The sequence below is a fragment of the Anser anser genome (genome assembly GCF_964211835.1).
Source record: "Anser anser genome assembly, chromosome: 2".
In the NCBI taxonomy this organism is placed as follows: domain Eukaryota; kingdom Metazoa; phylum Chordata; class Aves; order Anseriformes; family Anatidae; genus Anser; species Anser anser.
This window is the reverse complement of record NC_139721.1, coordinates 128,453,740-128,470,877: the sequence shown is the minus strand read 5'-3', so window position 1 is coordinate 128,470,877 and position 17,138 is coordinate 128,453,740. Positions and strand designations below refer to the sequence as shown.

Here is a 17,138-nt window from a genome sequence, read left to right as displayed (position 1 = left end):
CTCTTTAGCAAATTCAGAAACTTTGTTTGGGTTGGGTTGATCTTATCCAACTTCAGGCACTCAGTTAGTCGGGTGTCTCACCCAGCCCCATCACCCAGGCTGCAGGCAGTGGACAAGGGCATGTCGCTGGGAGATGCCCCCACTGTAGGAGGCCTCAGCTCACCATAAGGATGCCCATCTCTCCGAAAGGACTCGAGGTCTGGACGAGATCAGGCAGACACCTAGATGGGGCACCTCGGCCAGATCAGCCCCTGTAGTCCCACACCTGCGAGAAGCTGCTGCGTAAAGGATTCAGCAGCGGTCACCCACCGTGGGTCAGGACACGATCCCATGGCTCTGGTGGGCTTTCCTGCGACGTGTTGCTCAGGCACATAAATAAAACAGAATAAAATCACTTGAGAAAGCCCCCTGGACACGGGTGTATGGGACCACCCGGGCAGAGCGAGCACCGAGGTGCAGCTTCACTGCTGCAGCAGGTGACCCTCAAGACTGATCTATTTAGTAGGTGTGAGACTGTGGCACCGATGTGGCATTTCTGGACGCCCAAACCCTTCTTATAAACCTCCTCACATACTTCCTTGCCTTTTTTTTTTCCCCCTCCCTCCCTGCCGGGGCGGCGGGGGCGGCCGCCCCCTCGGTGCCGCCGGGCGGGGCCCTCCCGGGGCAGGGCGCGGGCGGAGGTTTGGGGGAAGGGGGGGGGGGGATAGAAGGGGGCCGGGGCTACCGAGACGTGATCGCCCGAGGCCCCTCCTGCCTGCCGGGGAAGCCTTAAAACAGCCCGGCGAGGCGCGGAGCCCCGCACTCGGGAGCCCCGACCCACGGGCACAAGCGCCTCGCCTCGCCCGGAGCCGCTCCCTCCGCTGCAGCCGCCGCCGTGAGTACCGCGACGGGGGGGACATGGGCATGGCGATGGGACATGGGACACGGGCATGGGCATGGGGATGGGGATGGGGACGGGGGTCGCGGGGCTCGGCGCCGAGGGGGCGTCCGCGCTGCTCCGCCGTCGGGGCGGGCGCTGACGGCGGCTCTTCCCCCCCCCCCCCCCCCGGCGTGCAGATGCAGGGCACCATGAGGCTGTGGGTGTCGGTGCTGACTTTCGCCCTGTCGCTGCTCGTCTGCCTGGGCACGCTGGCAGAAGCGTACCCCTCCAAACCGGACAGCCCCGGCGAGGACGCCCCCGCAGAGGACATGGCCAGATACTACTCGGCGCTGAGGCACTACATCAACCTCATCACCAGGCAGAGGTAGGTGCCGGGGCCCTTCTCCTCGGCGAGGTGGAAGGGAGGGATGTGGGGTGTCCCCTCGGAGCAGGGGGTCTCGCCCTGCTTCCTTCGGGGTGAGGGGGAACCACCGGCAGGGAAAGATGCAGGGGTCGGGCACCCTCTGAAGAGTGCGAGCCCTGGGACTGGAGGTGGATTTCCACCATCCAAGTTGGCAGAAAGGGCAGGGTGTCCATGTCCGCAGGGCAGCGTGCATGCGGAGAGCCCCCCAAAACTGAGGGGAAATGAAACTCACCCCGGGGAGGGTGAGGTAGGGCAGGAGGAGCAGTTTCGCGCTTCTGTTGCTGCCGCTGTCTCTAGTGAAGATTTTGCTGGGAAAAAAGTTCCCCTCTGTCCTTGCTGAGGAGTTGTAGTAGTTCCGATGCTTTATAGTTTGTCAGCTACTTAATACAGCAGCGAGTGCCAAAAAGCCCGTTCGTCCTAACAAAAACTCTCTCAAGACCACAAACAAGAACCCGTGCCCAAGCTGAAAGAGGAGTGAGTGTGACCCAAAGCTGCCTTGCTCTGAGCTGGGTTTCTGAGGATGACTGCGCTGCATACAGTGGTAGTGAATGTTCAGTCTGAAAAAAGTGAAACTTACGCTATAAAATCATTTTCTTTGGGAGCGTCTGTCCAGTTTAGACTGATTAATAGAAACATCCCCTAAGGTCCCTGAACAGTGTGTGACCCAGGAGAGCTTTGGTGTATTTATTTATTTGCTTAATATCAAAAACAGATGAGAGATCTATAATTAGGCTTTCATTTGTCCCCGTAGCAGTCTGAGGAATTAAATTAGAAGGGAGGCTATCGTGTAGCTGAGAGCTTTCCCAGCAAACCCATGACATTGTCTGCCAGTGTGCTAATGCCATAACACAGATGAAGAGGCTGATAGAACAGCAGCTCCTCGGTCCTGGACTTTTAAAGCAATATTCACAACCAGCTCATGTGTGCGGCATGCTTCTGTGCACTAGTCTCTGTTCTCATAACTTTTTGTCTAGATAGCTGCTAAAATAATCTGCTCTTCAACTTCTGCCCCTGCTGCCCTTTTCCCTTGCGTGCGGTGGGATCTCCAGGCTGGGTTCACATCTCTTCCCTTATTTCTTTTATTTCTGATTTAAAAGGTGGCTTCTGTCTAAAACCAGGTTGCATTAAAGAGCAAACAAAAGCAAACAAACTAACCCCCCTTCTATATTCATCTGCCACTGTGCATTTGCTTTAATTTTGACTGTGCAGCTTTCTTTTCTCATGCCTGGGGTGCAAGTCCGCAGCTCGGAGACTGAGACTGCCTTCAGTCTCATGGGTGTGTTTGGGTTCTGAAGTGAACCAAAGAGTTGTTGCTGATGGATGAAACAATTCAGAATTTCAATTCTATTGTTCAGGTTCAACCAATATTTCCTCCTCCTTACTCCCCTGCCCCCGTTTCATATTTAAGAGGAACGGAATTGACCTGGAATTAGAAGAACACTGACAGCTAAAATCACCAACTTCATGGTACATGTTTTAAAGTTGCTAGATAGCTTAGCTTAAACAAACAAACAAACAAAAGCGTGTTCTTTCTGTTCTGTGGTGAATTAACAGCACAGAAATAAAGTGACAGCTCTTGGGGTTTCGCTGTTTTGGCAGTGACAGTCACTTGCAAAAGGAATCAATAGTTTTATAAGCATTTTGAGCGGATCTAAAAATTTGATTCATTCAGTCTGTTTCAGATGTGCTCGAAGCTTGCTTTTTTATTAAAGCTTCTTTGGCTCTGCCTTTTGTGCTTGGTGCCACTTAGGAGCCCTGTAACAAGGGGAAATGGAGGGTCCTGGGGGCTGGCTCCGCTCCTCCTGAGGACGGGTGAGCCCAGAGCTGAGTAGATAGAGCTGGTGAGCTGGAGCAGTGAGAGCACACTGGGAAAGGATGAGATTGATGCTTTTTTTTTTTTTTGCTCTCTTCAGCTTCATCTGTCTAGTCTTCTTTGATGTGTATGTGATTATGAATAACCTTCTGGCACATCCAGACTGCTGCTTCTGGCCTAACAACAGCATTTGAGTGTCATTTCCTGTGAGCAGCCGTGGCCCACAGGGTCTTCACTCCAGCTTCCATGAAGCTCGTTCCAAACCATCTTTCTGTTCTTGTCTTTAGCCCTTGCCTGTGTGGCTGCTTTGCTCCCTCTCTCCTTTAGGGTCCTTCTCCTTCACATCCATCTCACTTGGCTTTAGACATCTGGGCACATCAGCTTTATATCCCTTTGAGGATAGTTGAGGGAAATTGGTACTTGTAGCCTGCAAGTCACCAGGCCTCTTTCAGTCCTGGATGAGATCCGTTGTTCCCTAGGTGCAAGATCTTTGCTGTTGGTAAGGAGAGCCTAAGGTGACCAGCACAGGCTCCTGCAGCCCTGCAGATGTCCATGTGTCTTTGGATTAATCCCACCTCTGTCCTAAAAAAATGTCCTTGCCACATACCCCTCTGCTGCACTGTTGAGGGGGCTTTCTTCAGAGCACACGTTTCCTTGAATAATTCCTCCTGCTGCTTGGTACTACCTCTAAACCCTGTCACCAACAGGCCCTCTTCCCTTCATGTCCCCCATAGCTTGTTCTTGCATCTATAGCTCCTCTGTGTTGTAGCAAAACAGTAAGGCCACTCCTGCTGGAAACAGCTTGAACCAGAGGCAAGGCAGGGAATATCTGAAAATGTGTCTGACTCCGGCAGTACTGATGCTCCCACTTCATGTCAACACCTTTAATGTGGAAGGGAGCAGATCCTGAGCTGAGCATAAACCTGACCAGGTGTTTTCAAAGCTTTGAGTCTGACTCTTCTAAAACAGAAGGTACTTGATAAAAGTGTTCCCCAGATGCCAAGTGAAGGCCTGGCTTTCTGTGTTCATATTATCTCGGAGCTGTGCAGGGTAGACAAGGAGCAAGCACAAAGCAGCTGGAGCAAAGATCTCCGGAGGCATCTGCTTCAACAAGAAGAGATCAACTTCTGCATCAAGGCATTGCTTTCAGGGCTGTTCACAACCTCTTTTTATTATGGCTGTAGCATGGTCGTTTCCCAGTGGCAAAATTACAGGGCAGACTGGAGGCTCGGGAGGAACGGCTGCTCCATGAGCACTCCAGTTAGTCGCAGCCAAGTGTCACCTCGTGTGCAGCTTTGTGTAAGGACAATGTGGGTCTGTCCTGCACAGGTAGCAGCACTACTCTTGCCATACTAAAGGGACTCATATAAAAGGCAGTAGTAGTTCTTCGCAACTGAGTCTTCTTCATTATTTGACCAAATCTCTGCTCTTCTGAGGGTTGCTACCCATTCCTTAATCAGACAAAACTTTCTGAGAGATTAATAGAAATTTTGCCCAAGCATAAGCTGCTGGAGAAAGTTGTTGGGTTTGTTAAATAATGTTTTAAAAACAATGGCAAATTAGATTCCCCCTCAGTTGAAGCCCAGGTTGCATCCATATTAATTGAAGTAGGGTACTAGAAAGAAAGAAATTCCTTTGTGGTGATGGAGTGCAAGGCATTTTATTCAGCATTATTCTGGATTGCAATATTGTAACAGCATTTTACCTTCTTTTGGTCAGTTTAGATTAAGAAATTTACTTTAAAAATCTGAAACTTATACTTTGTCTTTCGGGGGGACATGGGAGGCACTAAAATGATCACGGTGAGGCAAGAATACAAACAGTAATAAAATGATTAAGTGAGGTACGTTTCCACTTTTCAGAAAGATGTGACATAAATAGATAAAACTGCTAACTTTTAAAATATAGTTTATATTGGGAAGTTTTTTCCCCCAAAATCTAGATCAAGCCATTGGAGAAACATCTTGATAGCCATGGATAAAATCTAAGTCCTTAATTACACCTTTGACTTCTCTGGAGCCAGAATTTCACTCAAGTGGCATTCACAAAGCTATTATCTGTTAATGTACTTTGTGATTCAGACTAATTACATACACAAGTTACAAACCGTGATCTTAATTCTTTCCAACCAGGGGAGCGTTTGCTTACAGTTATCACTGTTAAGCTAATGAATCCTTATAGTGATGAAGTGTCTGTCAAGCTGGCTGCTCAGTGTTGCTTCTGTTTTCTGAGAAAAAGAGAGCAAATTCCTTCCTAGAACCTGGAATTGCAGTATTTTATCTGTTGAGCAATGTATGATGAAATATCCATGATTAAAACAAACAAACAAAAACAAATAGAAGGACAGCCATTGTGTAGGTATAGGACATAGGTTGCAGGTGATATCTCATTTAAGCAAATTCTGGTTCGGAGAGTTTTCTCTCCCATAGGCACATAGTTCAAGAGTGGTTATTGCCTTGGTTAGCTTAGTTTTTACGACTTAATGTGGTATGTGGTAGGCATCCCCAAATGTATTAGCTGCCTTTAAAAAATCTTGGCCAATTCTTTATATACTATGGCTTATCTGAGTTTTGTTTACTATTCACAAAATAGATACATTGACTCCTCATTTATGTAATTTCCGATGAATGAATAGCATCTAAACAATGATAAAGTTTATGAGATGATGGAATCGGGTTTGTAGGCAAAAATGATGTGCTTGGAGGTCATGTCATAGTTTCCTTCCCCTTTCTTCATGCTCACATCAGTAAGGTGCAAGGTCCTAGAATATCCAGGAGCAGGGTTTGAATCAATAAATATTCAGAGTTTCTCAATACTATCATATAACATGATAATGGAAAAAATATATTGAAAGAAATACTGAAGAACGAACATTTTCTGACATGACTAAGTCAAGTTAAGTTAAAATACTTGCTGTAAAGTTTCCTTTATAGCATCTCTATTGAGTTTTTCTGAGATTTGCCTGATGGTTCTCTACTTAGTTTTCATTTTTAAATACTGAAATATACAAACATATACCTTTTTTTCCTCTTCCCTTAGGTATGGAAAGAGATCAAGCCCAGAGACACTGATCTCAGACCTCTTGTTGAGGGAAAGCACAGAAAATATTCCTAGATCCAGGTATGTATGAAGATATTTTGTGGTGGCTTTCATTTTTCACTTGCATATAATAGTTTTGTCCATTATCAATAAACATGTTTCACAGGGAGAAAACGCTTGCCACCAACAGCTGGATAAGCATAATTAAATCCTTTGTTTTTAAGAGCTAGAGCCATCTTATGAATGCAAGTAATGCCATACCAGATATGATAAAGTCCAAGCTCCTTATTTTCCTGTTTTGGGAACAGGCAATACTGGCTGTCTGAACAGAGGGAAGCATTCCCATAAAAGTTACCCCTTACTGGGCTTTATTGCAATAGAAATTACAGAATTGTACATTGATGCCTGATGGTGATTCATTTACATACTGAATCCCCAAAGATGGCATATATTTGTTCATTTGCTACTCAAATGGGTTTACATTTTTGCTTTAAAGATGTGTGAGTGGTGAGTATGCAGATATATTAACTTATACACAAATACAAGGCTGTGATTGATCTTTCTATTTCACACTACTTTTGTACCTAATGTTTTGCAAAGTGAAAAAAAAAGGCCTTCATATTCCTAATTGCACTTGATTTAAAAGAACAGTAGTGTTTCAAGCAACAGTGGGATTTCAAAGGTATGTACTATATTTTTCTAGGTAGGGAATGACACATTAGCTGTAATGTAAGATACTATATTGGTGACTACAATTTACGCAGCTGTGAAAATTTTATTTCCTTTTGCCTATGCTGAAAAAATAAAATACTTTTTTTTTTTTTTTGGCTTGTGAAAGAAAACCTTAGTTTTAGTCACAGGAAAGCATGAATAAGCTCAGATTAAGCCTTTACTGAAAGTCTGATGCTTGCTGATAATACTTCTGCTGCAGAAATAAATGTTTTATGCAGTAGTCATCTCAGGAGTCTACAATCTCTGTATTTTCATCAGTTGAGCAAGGCTAGATTAAACTAGTCGAATACTTGACCGGAATAGTTTGTAGCAGCGAACTTTTGGGCATGATCTTGTCACTGAGAGGTGACCAAAATTTTGACTGCCATCAGTGGGTTGTCCATGAGACTCACAGTTCTACACATAGGGAAAACGTTGACTTGGGTTTGATGACTAACCACAGCTGTTGGGAAATGGTTTTCTCTGCAGATGCTTATATAAAAAAACTGCACGGAGTGCAGTGAAATGTTTGAGACTATTTTGTATTTTGTAATGATAAGGCAGAATCCTCATATAATGGGAAATTTCCGCTGCCATGAATTTGAGGCAACACAGAGGGTAGTACAAAGTCTAATACTCTCTGCAATTTTCCCTCCTTCACAACAGAACTTTATGGTTGTTATTGTTTCAATAATGCTATTTATAACACGCCAGGGAGCTAAGACTCATGAGCAAACTAACAAACTAGTATGCATTTAAGATCAAGAATTGATGAGAAACAGATTTTTATCTCATACCCCCCTGTAACAGCACTTTAAACTGAGAAAAAAACAGGGTGTTTGTCATTCGTCGATGACAATTATGTGAGTACTGGGAACAATGATGTCTAGTTTCCTATGGATATGTTTTCTAGGATAAAAGCCAACATGGATTCTGAACCTTGCTCCAGCTTTCCCCCCCATGTGAGGGTATATCTTATTTCTGTACAGTCCTGTGTTTGATGGCACATCAGGAACTTGCTATCTCCAAGATATCTGTACCTCTCTCTGACTTGGTGAAAATTGTCCAAAGGGTTGGACAGCTCGTGGGGAAGTTAGAGGAGCCCTGCAGGGGTGGACAAACATCAAATTTGCCCAACTACAGTGTGGTTGCATAAACATTCCTCCTGGAGGCATCTAGGCTAAATGAATTAAAGGCAGGCTGTTATTATTCTGAACTTAAATTAATGAAGTACATGTTTTAGAAATATTTATACACAGCCAGTTATGGTGCAGATGTAATTTCCAGTCAGTGAGTCAGCAGCAGAAAGACACATTTCGTGCAATCCCTGAAACTGAACATTGAGGTGTTAAGAAACAGCTTAACTGTATTCAGCCTGGCTGGCTGAGTTCAACCCTTCACTTTCCCCGACTAAAATATGCCTCATAGCATTTTGCAGTCTAGGTGTATGCCTGAGCACCCAAAGAAAGTTTAGAGAGATTCTTATGGAAACCAGGTGGAAATTAGGAAGTTTAGGAATTAAAAAAAGGAAGCACCTTCACCTAAGTATAAGTAAGTTTTTATAGCAAAAGTATGAGGGGATGTCTTTCTGATCTTGTGTATCCTATGGAGTCATGACAAAATTTCCAATTCTCAATAACACTATGCATCCCCTCTAATAACTGCCTCTTTGAAAGTTAAGTGTCTAGTGCGAAGTAGCTGTCTAGGCTCCCTTTGCAGTCAACTGGAGAGATGACTATCTCCAAAATGAGCCATTCCATCCCAAAACAAGCAGGATTAGTAGCCCTCTCAAGGTGCCAGTGTCTCTGCAGTGACTGTGAAGGCAGACTGGGTCTTAAGACTAGACACCCAACTTTTAGATAGCAAAAATTATGGCAAATCCACTTCTCCAAGTCTCTCTCCATGTTCTCCCACTTGCTGGACATCTTTCTACATAGCCAGAACAGCTATTTGCAAGCAGAGGACCTCTAGATCAAATCCTGCACTCAGGACCCCTTTCATATATTTCAAATGTTTGATGTTGAGCAACAGAATATGACGATAATATTTTAGGATGGTTTTAGGATAGATACTTTGGTTTTGTTTGAGGGTGCTAACAGCATAACATGATTTTGTTTGCCTTAGTGTATTCCCTTTGAAAACCATTTACTCCTGATTAAAATCTAAAAATCTCTCTTAAAAATATGTTTGTATTTCAACATATCATAGTTTTCTAGATTTTGGCCATCCAAGATTGCTCTGTTTTGATGGGAGTCTTCAGCTGCAAATGTGAATGAGTATTCCTTATTGGTACTATTATTAAAATGAAAATTTTAAGTAGTTCTAACTTTGGATTTCCCAGAAGGGACTTTAAAATGTGTTTAATAGGTTTCTATTCATAATATGTTACAGGTTTGAAGACCCTTCGATGTGGTGATGGGATTTTCAGCACACCGTCAAAACTTTTCCTAGTTTTCAATTCACACTCCACTCCTCTGAAGCGAATCATAGTGTCATTCCCAGTGCATGCAGCCATTGTACTGAATTCTGTAGAGTTTTTCCCTCGTCATATTTGTATATACCTTTATTTAAATAAATTATTTGTGCATTCCAAAATACAACATACTAAATGAAAACAAGCACTCCTGTCATTGGTATAGCAAAGAATGGTTTGAAACAATTAAAACTGAATTATAACCTCCCTGCAGTCTAAAGTAGTATGGACAACAACACTGTCACAGTTAATACAGTAATTAGTATGCAAAGTAATATAAAGGCATCATTTACAGAGGCCTCAAACTCCACTCAGCTGTTGGATTTATACAAAACTGTTTAAAATAATTTATCATGTACCACATAATTTAGGAAAATATTATTCCGAGAGGAGATTACTCAGAATCACCATACTAAAAACTTATTATGTACATTGACAAATGTATTAAAATTAAATTTCAAAATACAAAGGAATGAAGTGATGGCTTAATTCTCCTAACTCCTCCAAACTGGTTTGAAGCCTGGGTGTAAGCCTGAACCAATAATTTTAAATGAAACAGGTATAACATTTTTGTTTTGGCAATATGCAAAGCAGCAGAAAACAGTATCTAAAGTAACTCATAACATAGGACAATTGTACAGCCACTTGTGCCAAAAAGGAGACATCTAATATTGCTTAAATTAATGGGCATGCTGCTTAATCACAGGAGCATGCTGATAAATTATAAGCCTTTGGGTACCTGCACTCTGAGCACTTCTCTCATTTGGAGATATTCATAGTTTGTTTTCACCACAAGAATGTACCTGGAGAGGGACAAGGGAAACTGCCTCCAGATTTTTTTCTATCTTTTTAATTAATTTCATCACTAACCTACTAAGGAAGTTACTTATATGTAAAGACTTCTGAGGAATGCCCCAATGTTTCTGTTCAAAGTAACATAATATAATGGAAGTATGCGTTACCCTTGTTCTTAAGTGGTTTTAATTCAGAGAGACTTATCTTGCAGTATGATCATATGCAACATGACACAAATGCTGATTCTTGGTTCCTGGTATAGAAGCACAATTCCTTTTCTTTAGACACCAGAACTGGATATTGTGTAATAAGGCACATTAAATGTTCCAAGCTGGAAAAGAATCAGCATGAAGGTTAATGCATTTCCATCTCATTCCTGATGTTTAAATGTTTTCACATGGCAGTTGCCCCCAGGAAAGATGCATCAGTGCAAGTCAGTTCCAGATCCTTACAAATGCACGCTGGGTGTATTCACAAAGCATTACCAGGTTCCCAGGACTTGCCAGCTTTTGTGATCACACTTTCTTCAGTAAAGCATAAAATATTTTTTTCATTTTTGTAAAACATCTAGATGTCACTTGAATGGGCAAATTTTGCCTTCAGCAGCAGTATTTTCACTTACAAGCTTGGTGATGGGTTTCACAGTTAAATCGAGAGGAGTAAGAGCAGTCCACCAGTGGCACTAATGGACATGGTTTAGTGGTGGGACTTGGTAGGTCAGGTTTACAGTTGGACTTGATGATCTTGAAGGTCTTTTCCAACATAGGCGGTTCTATGGTTCTATGATAAAAATGTTTGGGGCCCCCTGTATAAACCACTGCCACCAAAGGCAGTGAAGTGACGCTGTTCAGAGGGACTCCAGCCACAACTTGCTGGTGCCACAGGAGTCTATCAGCTGCAGGCCAGGACCTGCTGGCTGAGAGGCCACCATATGGTGCTTCTTGGAATAATTATTCAAAAGAAAACTGGAGATTATTGAGGTACCTGCTATATGTTATCTCTAATTCCTGGTTATTCCAAGTAACTATACACATATATTAATGACTGCGTAAATGTTAAAATCTGTAGGTGATACACTAAACTCATGTTGCTCAGCACTGTCATTGCAAATGTGCCCTAGTGGAGAAGGAAAGAGTTAAAGGAGAATTAGTGCATGCTAATTGCTCATGCTGAGCAGTTTCACTCCATTACCTGAATTATCTTGAACTTAAAGAACACCCATGTGTGTAGAAAAACTAGAAAACTCTAAAAAATGCCAGGTTTGTTATTAATGAGCTGTAAAAGACAGAGGTGAGGCAAGGCAAAGCAGTCACACAGCATACATCTATCCACACCATGCTATGATTTTCTTTCTAAAACCTTCCTGTCCTGGCAGACACAACCTCAACAGAGAAGGCCAACGTGCTTAGGGCTTACTTTCCTTGTGTATTTCATATACCATTCTTGACAACCACGACATTGAAAATATTGGATCAACTCCCCAAACTGCAGGATAGGCTTAGAAAAATGAGCTGTGAAATGAAGATAAATGCTGGATTCGTTTGGCTTGGCTTCCGTATTTTGACTTTAAGCTTAACCTTTTCATCTTTTTCTCTCTAACCATGAGAAATAGAGCCTTGTTTCTAAAACAAAGGCTGAAATTTATGTCAGACTCTGAGGAAGTGCCAGGAAAAACAACAAAAAGTGAGAACCATAGAAGCATTCTGTTGTTTATTTATTGAGGGTTTGAAATTGTAAGTAATGTACATAGATAGGTGTAAAACATTTAAAAGGCAGTCCACCTTTACCTTTGGCAATTTCTGTAATATATGTCCCTGAGTTACACCCAATTCTGATTTAACAAATGAGGGAATCCAGATACTCCCATAAAACCGTATATTGTCTCTTCTAAGACAGGAAATTCTCTCTGTTCTTTTCTCTCTCCATCCCCAGAAAACCAGTCCATCACTATGCTTTCAGCTCTGGAAATCTTCTGTGCCAAAATACACAAATGTTTAGTCCTCTGATGGCTATTCCCCTTCTCTCTGGCCATGGAGTGAAACGTTGTTCCTGTGGCTGGTGACAGACCCAACTGATATGGTGTAGGTGCCCATTACTCAGCTACTGTCCCCCTTCTTGGTGGGAAAGAGTCACCCATCAAGCCGAACTTTTCCGTACGTGTCATCCAGGAATTGGAAACCCTGATTTGGTGGTGGGCAGAGAGCATGGACAGCTTTCTGCAGGCAGGGCAGCTTTGCTCTGCCAGAGCATCCTGAACAGGGTGGCTGTGACTGGCTAGGGAGGAGAAGACAACCCCACCACAGCTTCCACCACGAGGAAGCAGGGAGGTACTGGTGCTATAAAGCTGGAGGGAAGTGCAAGCAGGTGAGGTAGACGAGGTAGGAGTGATCTTGATAGGTATCCTGCCCTCAAACCAGACCCTAGACAAACATTTTAAAACAAAAGTCAGAAGAAGATATGCCAGAATTTATTGTGACAGAGTCTGTGTTTGTCTTTTGAGATTTTTCATTTACAGCTTGTGAAAAGCTGAGGTCAGAGAAAGGAGAAACAACAGCATACCAGAAATGAGCAGCTGTGGCTGTGTAATGGCAAAGTCGAGAGAACGGTGCCTTGTGTACATTTCCAAAGCAAACTGTTACGGGAAGTGGTACTCTTTGCTTTACTCTGAACAGGTGCTTTACAGCCCCCTCCCTTTAAAAGAGGTAAACAGCACTAGGTTAAAAATACATGACCAAAAAATAACCCTAGTAAAAATTAATTCCTTTTGGAAAGGCTTTTGGTTTTTGAGTGTTAAGGAAAAAAAACAAACATAAAAATCTTAGGAAGTATTTCCCAGAACATCTTTTCTTTCATGAATTTGTGTTTTCTCTTGAATTAAAAAGCATTTTGATTACTTTCAAGGTTCATAATATTCTTTTCTAAATCGTAACTGAGAGGAAAAGATGCATACATGCTTCTTCCCACTGCGCACAACTGAACTATTTCACAAACTTAGAAAAACTGGACATTGATACTGTTCCAGTAATACTCAGCAAGGTACTTAAATTAATATTTTCTAAATTTAATCCAATATTAATTTTGCAGTAATTTTTTTTGGTCAAAGAATCCAAATCTGTCTTGAGATCTGCACGTTGTATGTCCAGGAATAGGAGAAGGTAAAACTACATGGGACTGTGCTCATTAGTATATACACAGCTCTGAAAAACAGCTTTCATGGGTGTGAAAGTATTCCCCTTACAGGAGACATGATTTGGCAAAAAGCAAGTGGTTTATGTCAATCTCTGTGCTGCCATCTAAAACAGATGGTTCTCAAAAGCAAACCAAAATTATGCCAGCTGTAAGATAGCTGGGATATCTTGTGTGTGAACCAAATAGATGGACTGTGACCAAAGAAAGTGGTCCATGTGGATTTCAGCGAAATAAGAAAACAATGCAAAAATCTATCCCTTGGGGCCGGCTTCTCACGAAGCCCCAGGGTTACAAACACGTGTCAGCCCTCCAGCCCATAATTCACAAATCCTGAGTTATCACTGAGTTTGAAACCCTGTCAGATCTGGTTGTTTAATTTAACATTTAATAATAGTTTCCTAATAATAAATTGTCAGAGTAATTTAACACACACCACTAATGTAAATTAAAAAAACCTCCTGCTTCATGTTGGTGGTTTAGGACCGTGTGAGAAATTGCACCTGAGTGGAAATTGCCTAACTAATGCAGCAGTTCACATCAGGCCAGCGTATTTTATTATCTGGCAATATTGTTATCAGTCATTTATTTATCTGTATTACAGAAGCACCTGGGGACTCCAGATGCAGGGCTCATTGTGCTGTGGTCTGTAGAATTAGAGTTAAGAAAAAAAAAATCATCCTACACTGGAGAGGTAATTCATCCAAATGCAAAGAAAGAAAGTGGGAGGAAACTCGGGCTAAGAATTAAATATGATGGGAAGGATATAGCGGCCCTACTTTTAGAGTCACTGATTACAACAATTAACAATGTGCTATAATACATGTAGCCCAACATTATCTTGTTTCCAGTTCATATGTATGTTTGCTGAGCTCTTCGTAATCCAAGTTATTTGCTTTTCTCTAACGACCAGCTCTTTGCAAGGCCAGAGCCCTTCCAAGCTCTGTTTCTCCTGGACCTGCAAGCAGCTCCAGCCTGTGCCCATGACGAACACCCAGCCCCAGCACTACACTCGCTGCAGGCTGTGAACTCGCCCTATGCTCTGACCAAATTCCAGATTTTAAACACACCCCAGGGCAACCCAGTCCTGAAGGCACAGGATGAGCCCTGGAGGCGTCCTGCCGTCAAAAAAACGGGGTTGATGGGAGCAGGAGAGCCCCGAGAGGGACTTGTGGGAACTGCTGCTGGTGCTGCAAATCAGCAGCCTCTCCCACAGCCACGAGGATGCAAAGCACTCTTTTTCAAAGGGATATGTTCTTTTCAATTAAGAATGAGGGTTTAGGAAGCTCAGTTGTAAGTATGTGACTGGCTGTTTAGGAGATCTTTTGTGTTTCTCTTTCCACAAGGCCCTGCGTCCCATTTTTAAGCTTCTTTCCCTTCAAAATACACCTATTTATTTTCTGTGCTTGGATTGGTTTCTTTTATATGGAAGAAAATAAGGATTGCCATTTAACGTTTTTCTGCATTTATGATGCAAACTCTTCTTTATATTCAGGGATGATTTTCTTGTATTTATCCATGCATTCACTCTACCATGTAGATGACAACTACTGTTGTTCAATTTTTTGCAGTGAAGTCAGCTGGAAATACAGCCTTGTACAAATCCTGTTCCATGAGCAATGGTACAGAGGGTTTTGCTCAAAACAATTGCACTGGTACTTTTTTCACTTCATTGTAAAACTTGAGGGTGAATTTTAATGAAGTTATCTAAATTAGGAAATAAACTTTGTTAATTGAATGTTATAATCCAAAGGCTTGGGCACCTTTTGATATGATCAGTTTTCTTCTGAGCATGAAGAGTCAAAGTTAAATAATGAGATCAATTAGAGATGTTAACTTGCTTTTAATACGTCTGTATTTGAAACCTTTTAACTTCTACCTCGGTCATTTGCTGCCTTCACATCAGCAATCAGGAATGTCAGAAAATTACTGACTTTCGACATGAGGCTTTGCAATGCTGCACCATGGCCTTGGTGTAAATCTGCTTTTAAAAGATGAATTGCATTGAGAACCGCTTAAAAACACATCTTAAATTGGCTGCCTTATCTGTCTTAGCCAGATGTTTTACATTTCTTTACACATGAGTGGTGGTACCTAGCTCTGCTGCAGCGCAGTGCACGTCAGAGTGTTTGTGCTTCAGCACGCATGGTGACTGTCACAATAGCTTGTGTGGACTGAAATATATTTCCTGTACCGTGAGTCAGACCTGGTTATTAATAATGAACTACATTTAAGTGGGAAGAAATCAGTTTTCATTCCGTTTAAATGTCCTGATTTACCAGCTCCTTAAAAAAAAAAAGAAAAAAAAGAAAGAAGGAAAGAAAGAAATTCACCAGCAACAAAAAAGGTGTTTCAGCCTTACGTTCTGTCAAGGAAATAGGCCGAGACAACGAGATGCTATATTTAAATTTTCTTAAGTGTGTTTCTTCCTGACCAGGCGTACCACATTTCCTCTGGTGTTCAGAGGGAAACTCCAGGCAGTTGGTTAATGCTGAATCTCTCTGTTACCTCCTTCTCTCCTTAGACTCTCTTCTTCCTTTGTATCATTTAATCAGGGAACCAACCTAAACTTCAAAACTTTTCAAATGTCCATTGTCTGTCGATACACCACATTGCACAGAAACATCTGCTACCCTACAGCAGAATAGCCACACATGGAAAAGTACAAGCCCTTCAATACCCACAGGTATATTTCTGCTTTAAAATTTAGTTAAGGTACCTTAGATGGATGCTTCTCATTTCTTCACCAGCTGGATGACTGTTTCCAAAACAGGCTGGCTTACAGGCATTGCCTTTACGCAGCCCACCACCTCTCCTGTTCATCCTCACATGGTTCCTAACAAAGAAAGCAGTTTTTACAGGCAAAATATGTATGTCTGTTGCACTTTTTTACCTCTTTCTATGTAACCTAAGAAGGCTTGATTATGTGGTTTTGCCAGCCACAAAGGGTTATATACTACAGCCATATTCTTTAAATTTTAAGTACCGTACTCCGCATACGATACCATAAGGTGGGCTTTTCCCTCATGCTGTGCCCCCCAGCTGTGCCTCTCCTTTGATAGCTCTGCTCAGAGATTTGACTACAACATCTCCCTGTCAAGTTTGCAGTGTAACGATAATTTGCATTAATTGATCTAATTAGATAACATGAGTCAACTCTAAATCAGATAAAAACTTTGTCATTTGGAAGTATCATAAATGAATGAATTTACAAGATATTTTTTTTCTTTTAAGGGCGTTGTGGAGGCTTTTACCATAGATGTTAGGTGAGTGCAGGTCTCTCTGCTATATCAAGCAGTAATTAGGGACCTGTGTTGGCCCCTTTTCACTACAGTGGGAAGTGGAAGTGACTTACAGGGTGAACATTGAGTTGTGATGGTTGCCAGAAGTGGCAGAGAATCACGTCTTTGTTCTAATGGTTTAACAGAAGGTGTCTGCCTTACTGTCTCAGCAAGAGTTTGGCTTAGTCTCCTTGGGGGGGAAACTACAAATTTCAGGCAGCTGGCACTGGAAAGGTACAACGATAACTTTGACAAATCCAGGTTTCTAGCAGCTCTTAGTAAATCAGAGTGAAGATTGTAGTGGGAGCTGTCAGAAGTCCTCCGAGCTGTAATACAACACAACCCACCTTTGACCAGCAGCAGTGCAGGTCATGGGGACCTTGTGAGCAAAACACACAGAAAGCCCATGAGAGGGGGCATGAAATGATATTCTCTGTAAAAAAAGTAATTCTAAGAAGCCATAATATTCTCTGATTTTTGGGAAACATGTCATTTTTCCTTTATAAACTTAAAGTGGGGGGCATTTCATTGAAAACGAGAGTCTTCAAATACCAAAG

At 42.3% G+C, this 17,138-nt stretch overlaps 1 protein-coding gene across 1 annotated transcript; it reads left to right on the top strand.

Annotated features, from left to right (window-relative positions):
* Positions 1-716: 716 nt before the first annotated feature.
* Positions 717-9,527, top strand: NPY (neuropeptide Y). The gene is made up of 4 exons (XM_083825695.1): positions 717-874; positions 1,057-1,244; positions 6,136-6,216; positions 9,238-9,527. Exons 2-4 carry the CDS (start codon positions 1,057-1,059, stop codon positions 9,260-9,262), a joined length of 294 nt encoding a protein of 97 aa, XP_083681821.1. The 5' UTR covers positions 717-874; the 3' UTR covers positions 9,263-9,527.
* Positions 9,528-17,138: the final 7,611 nt, after the last annotated feature.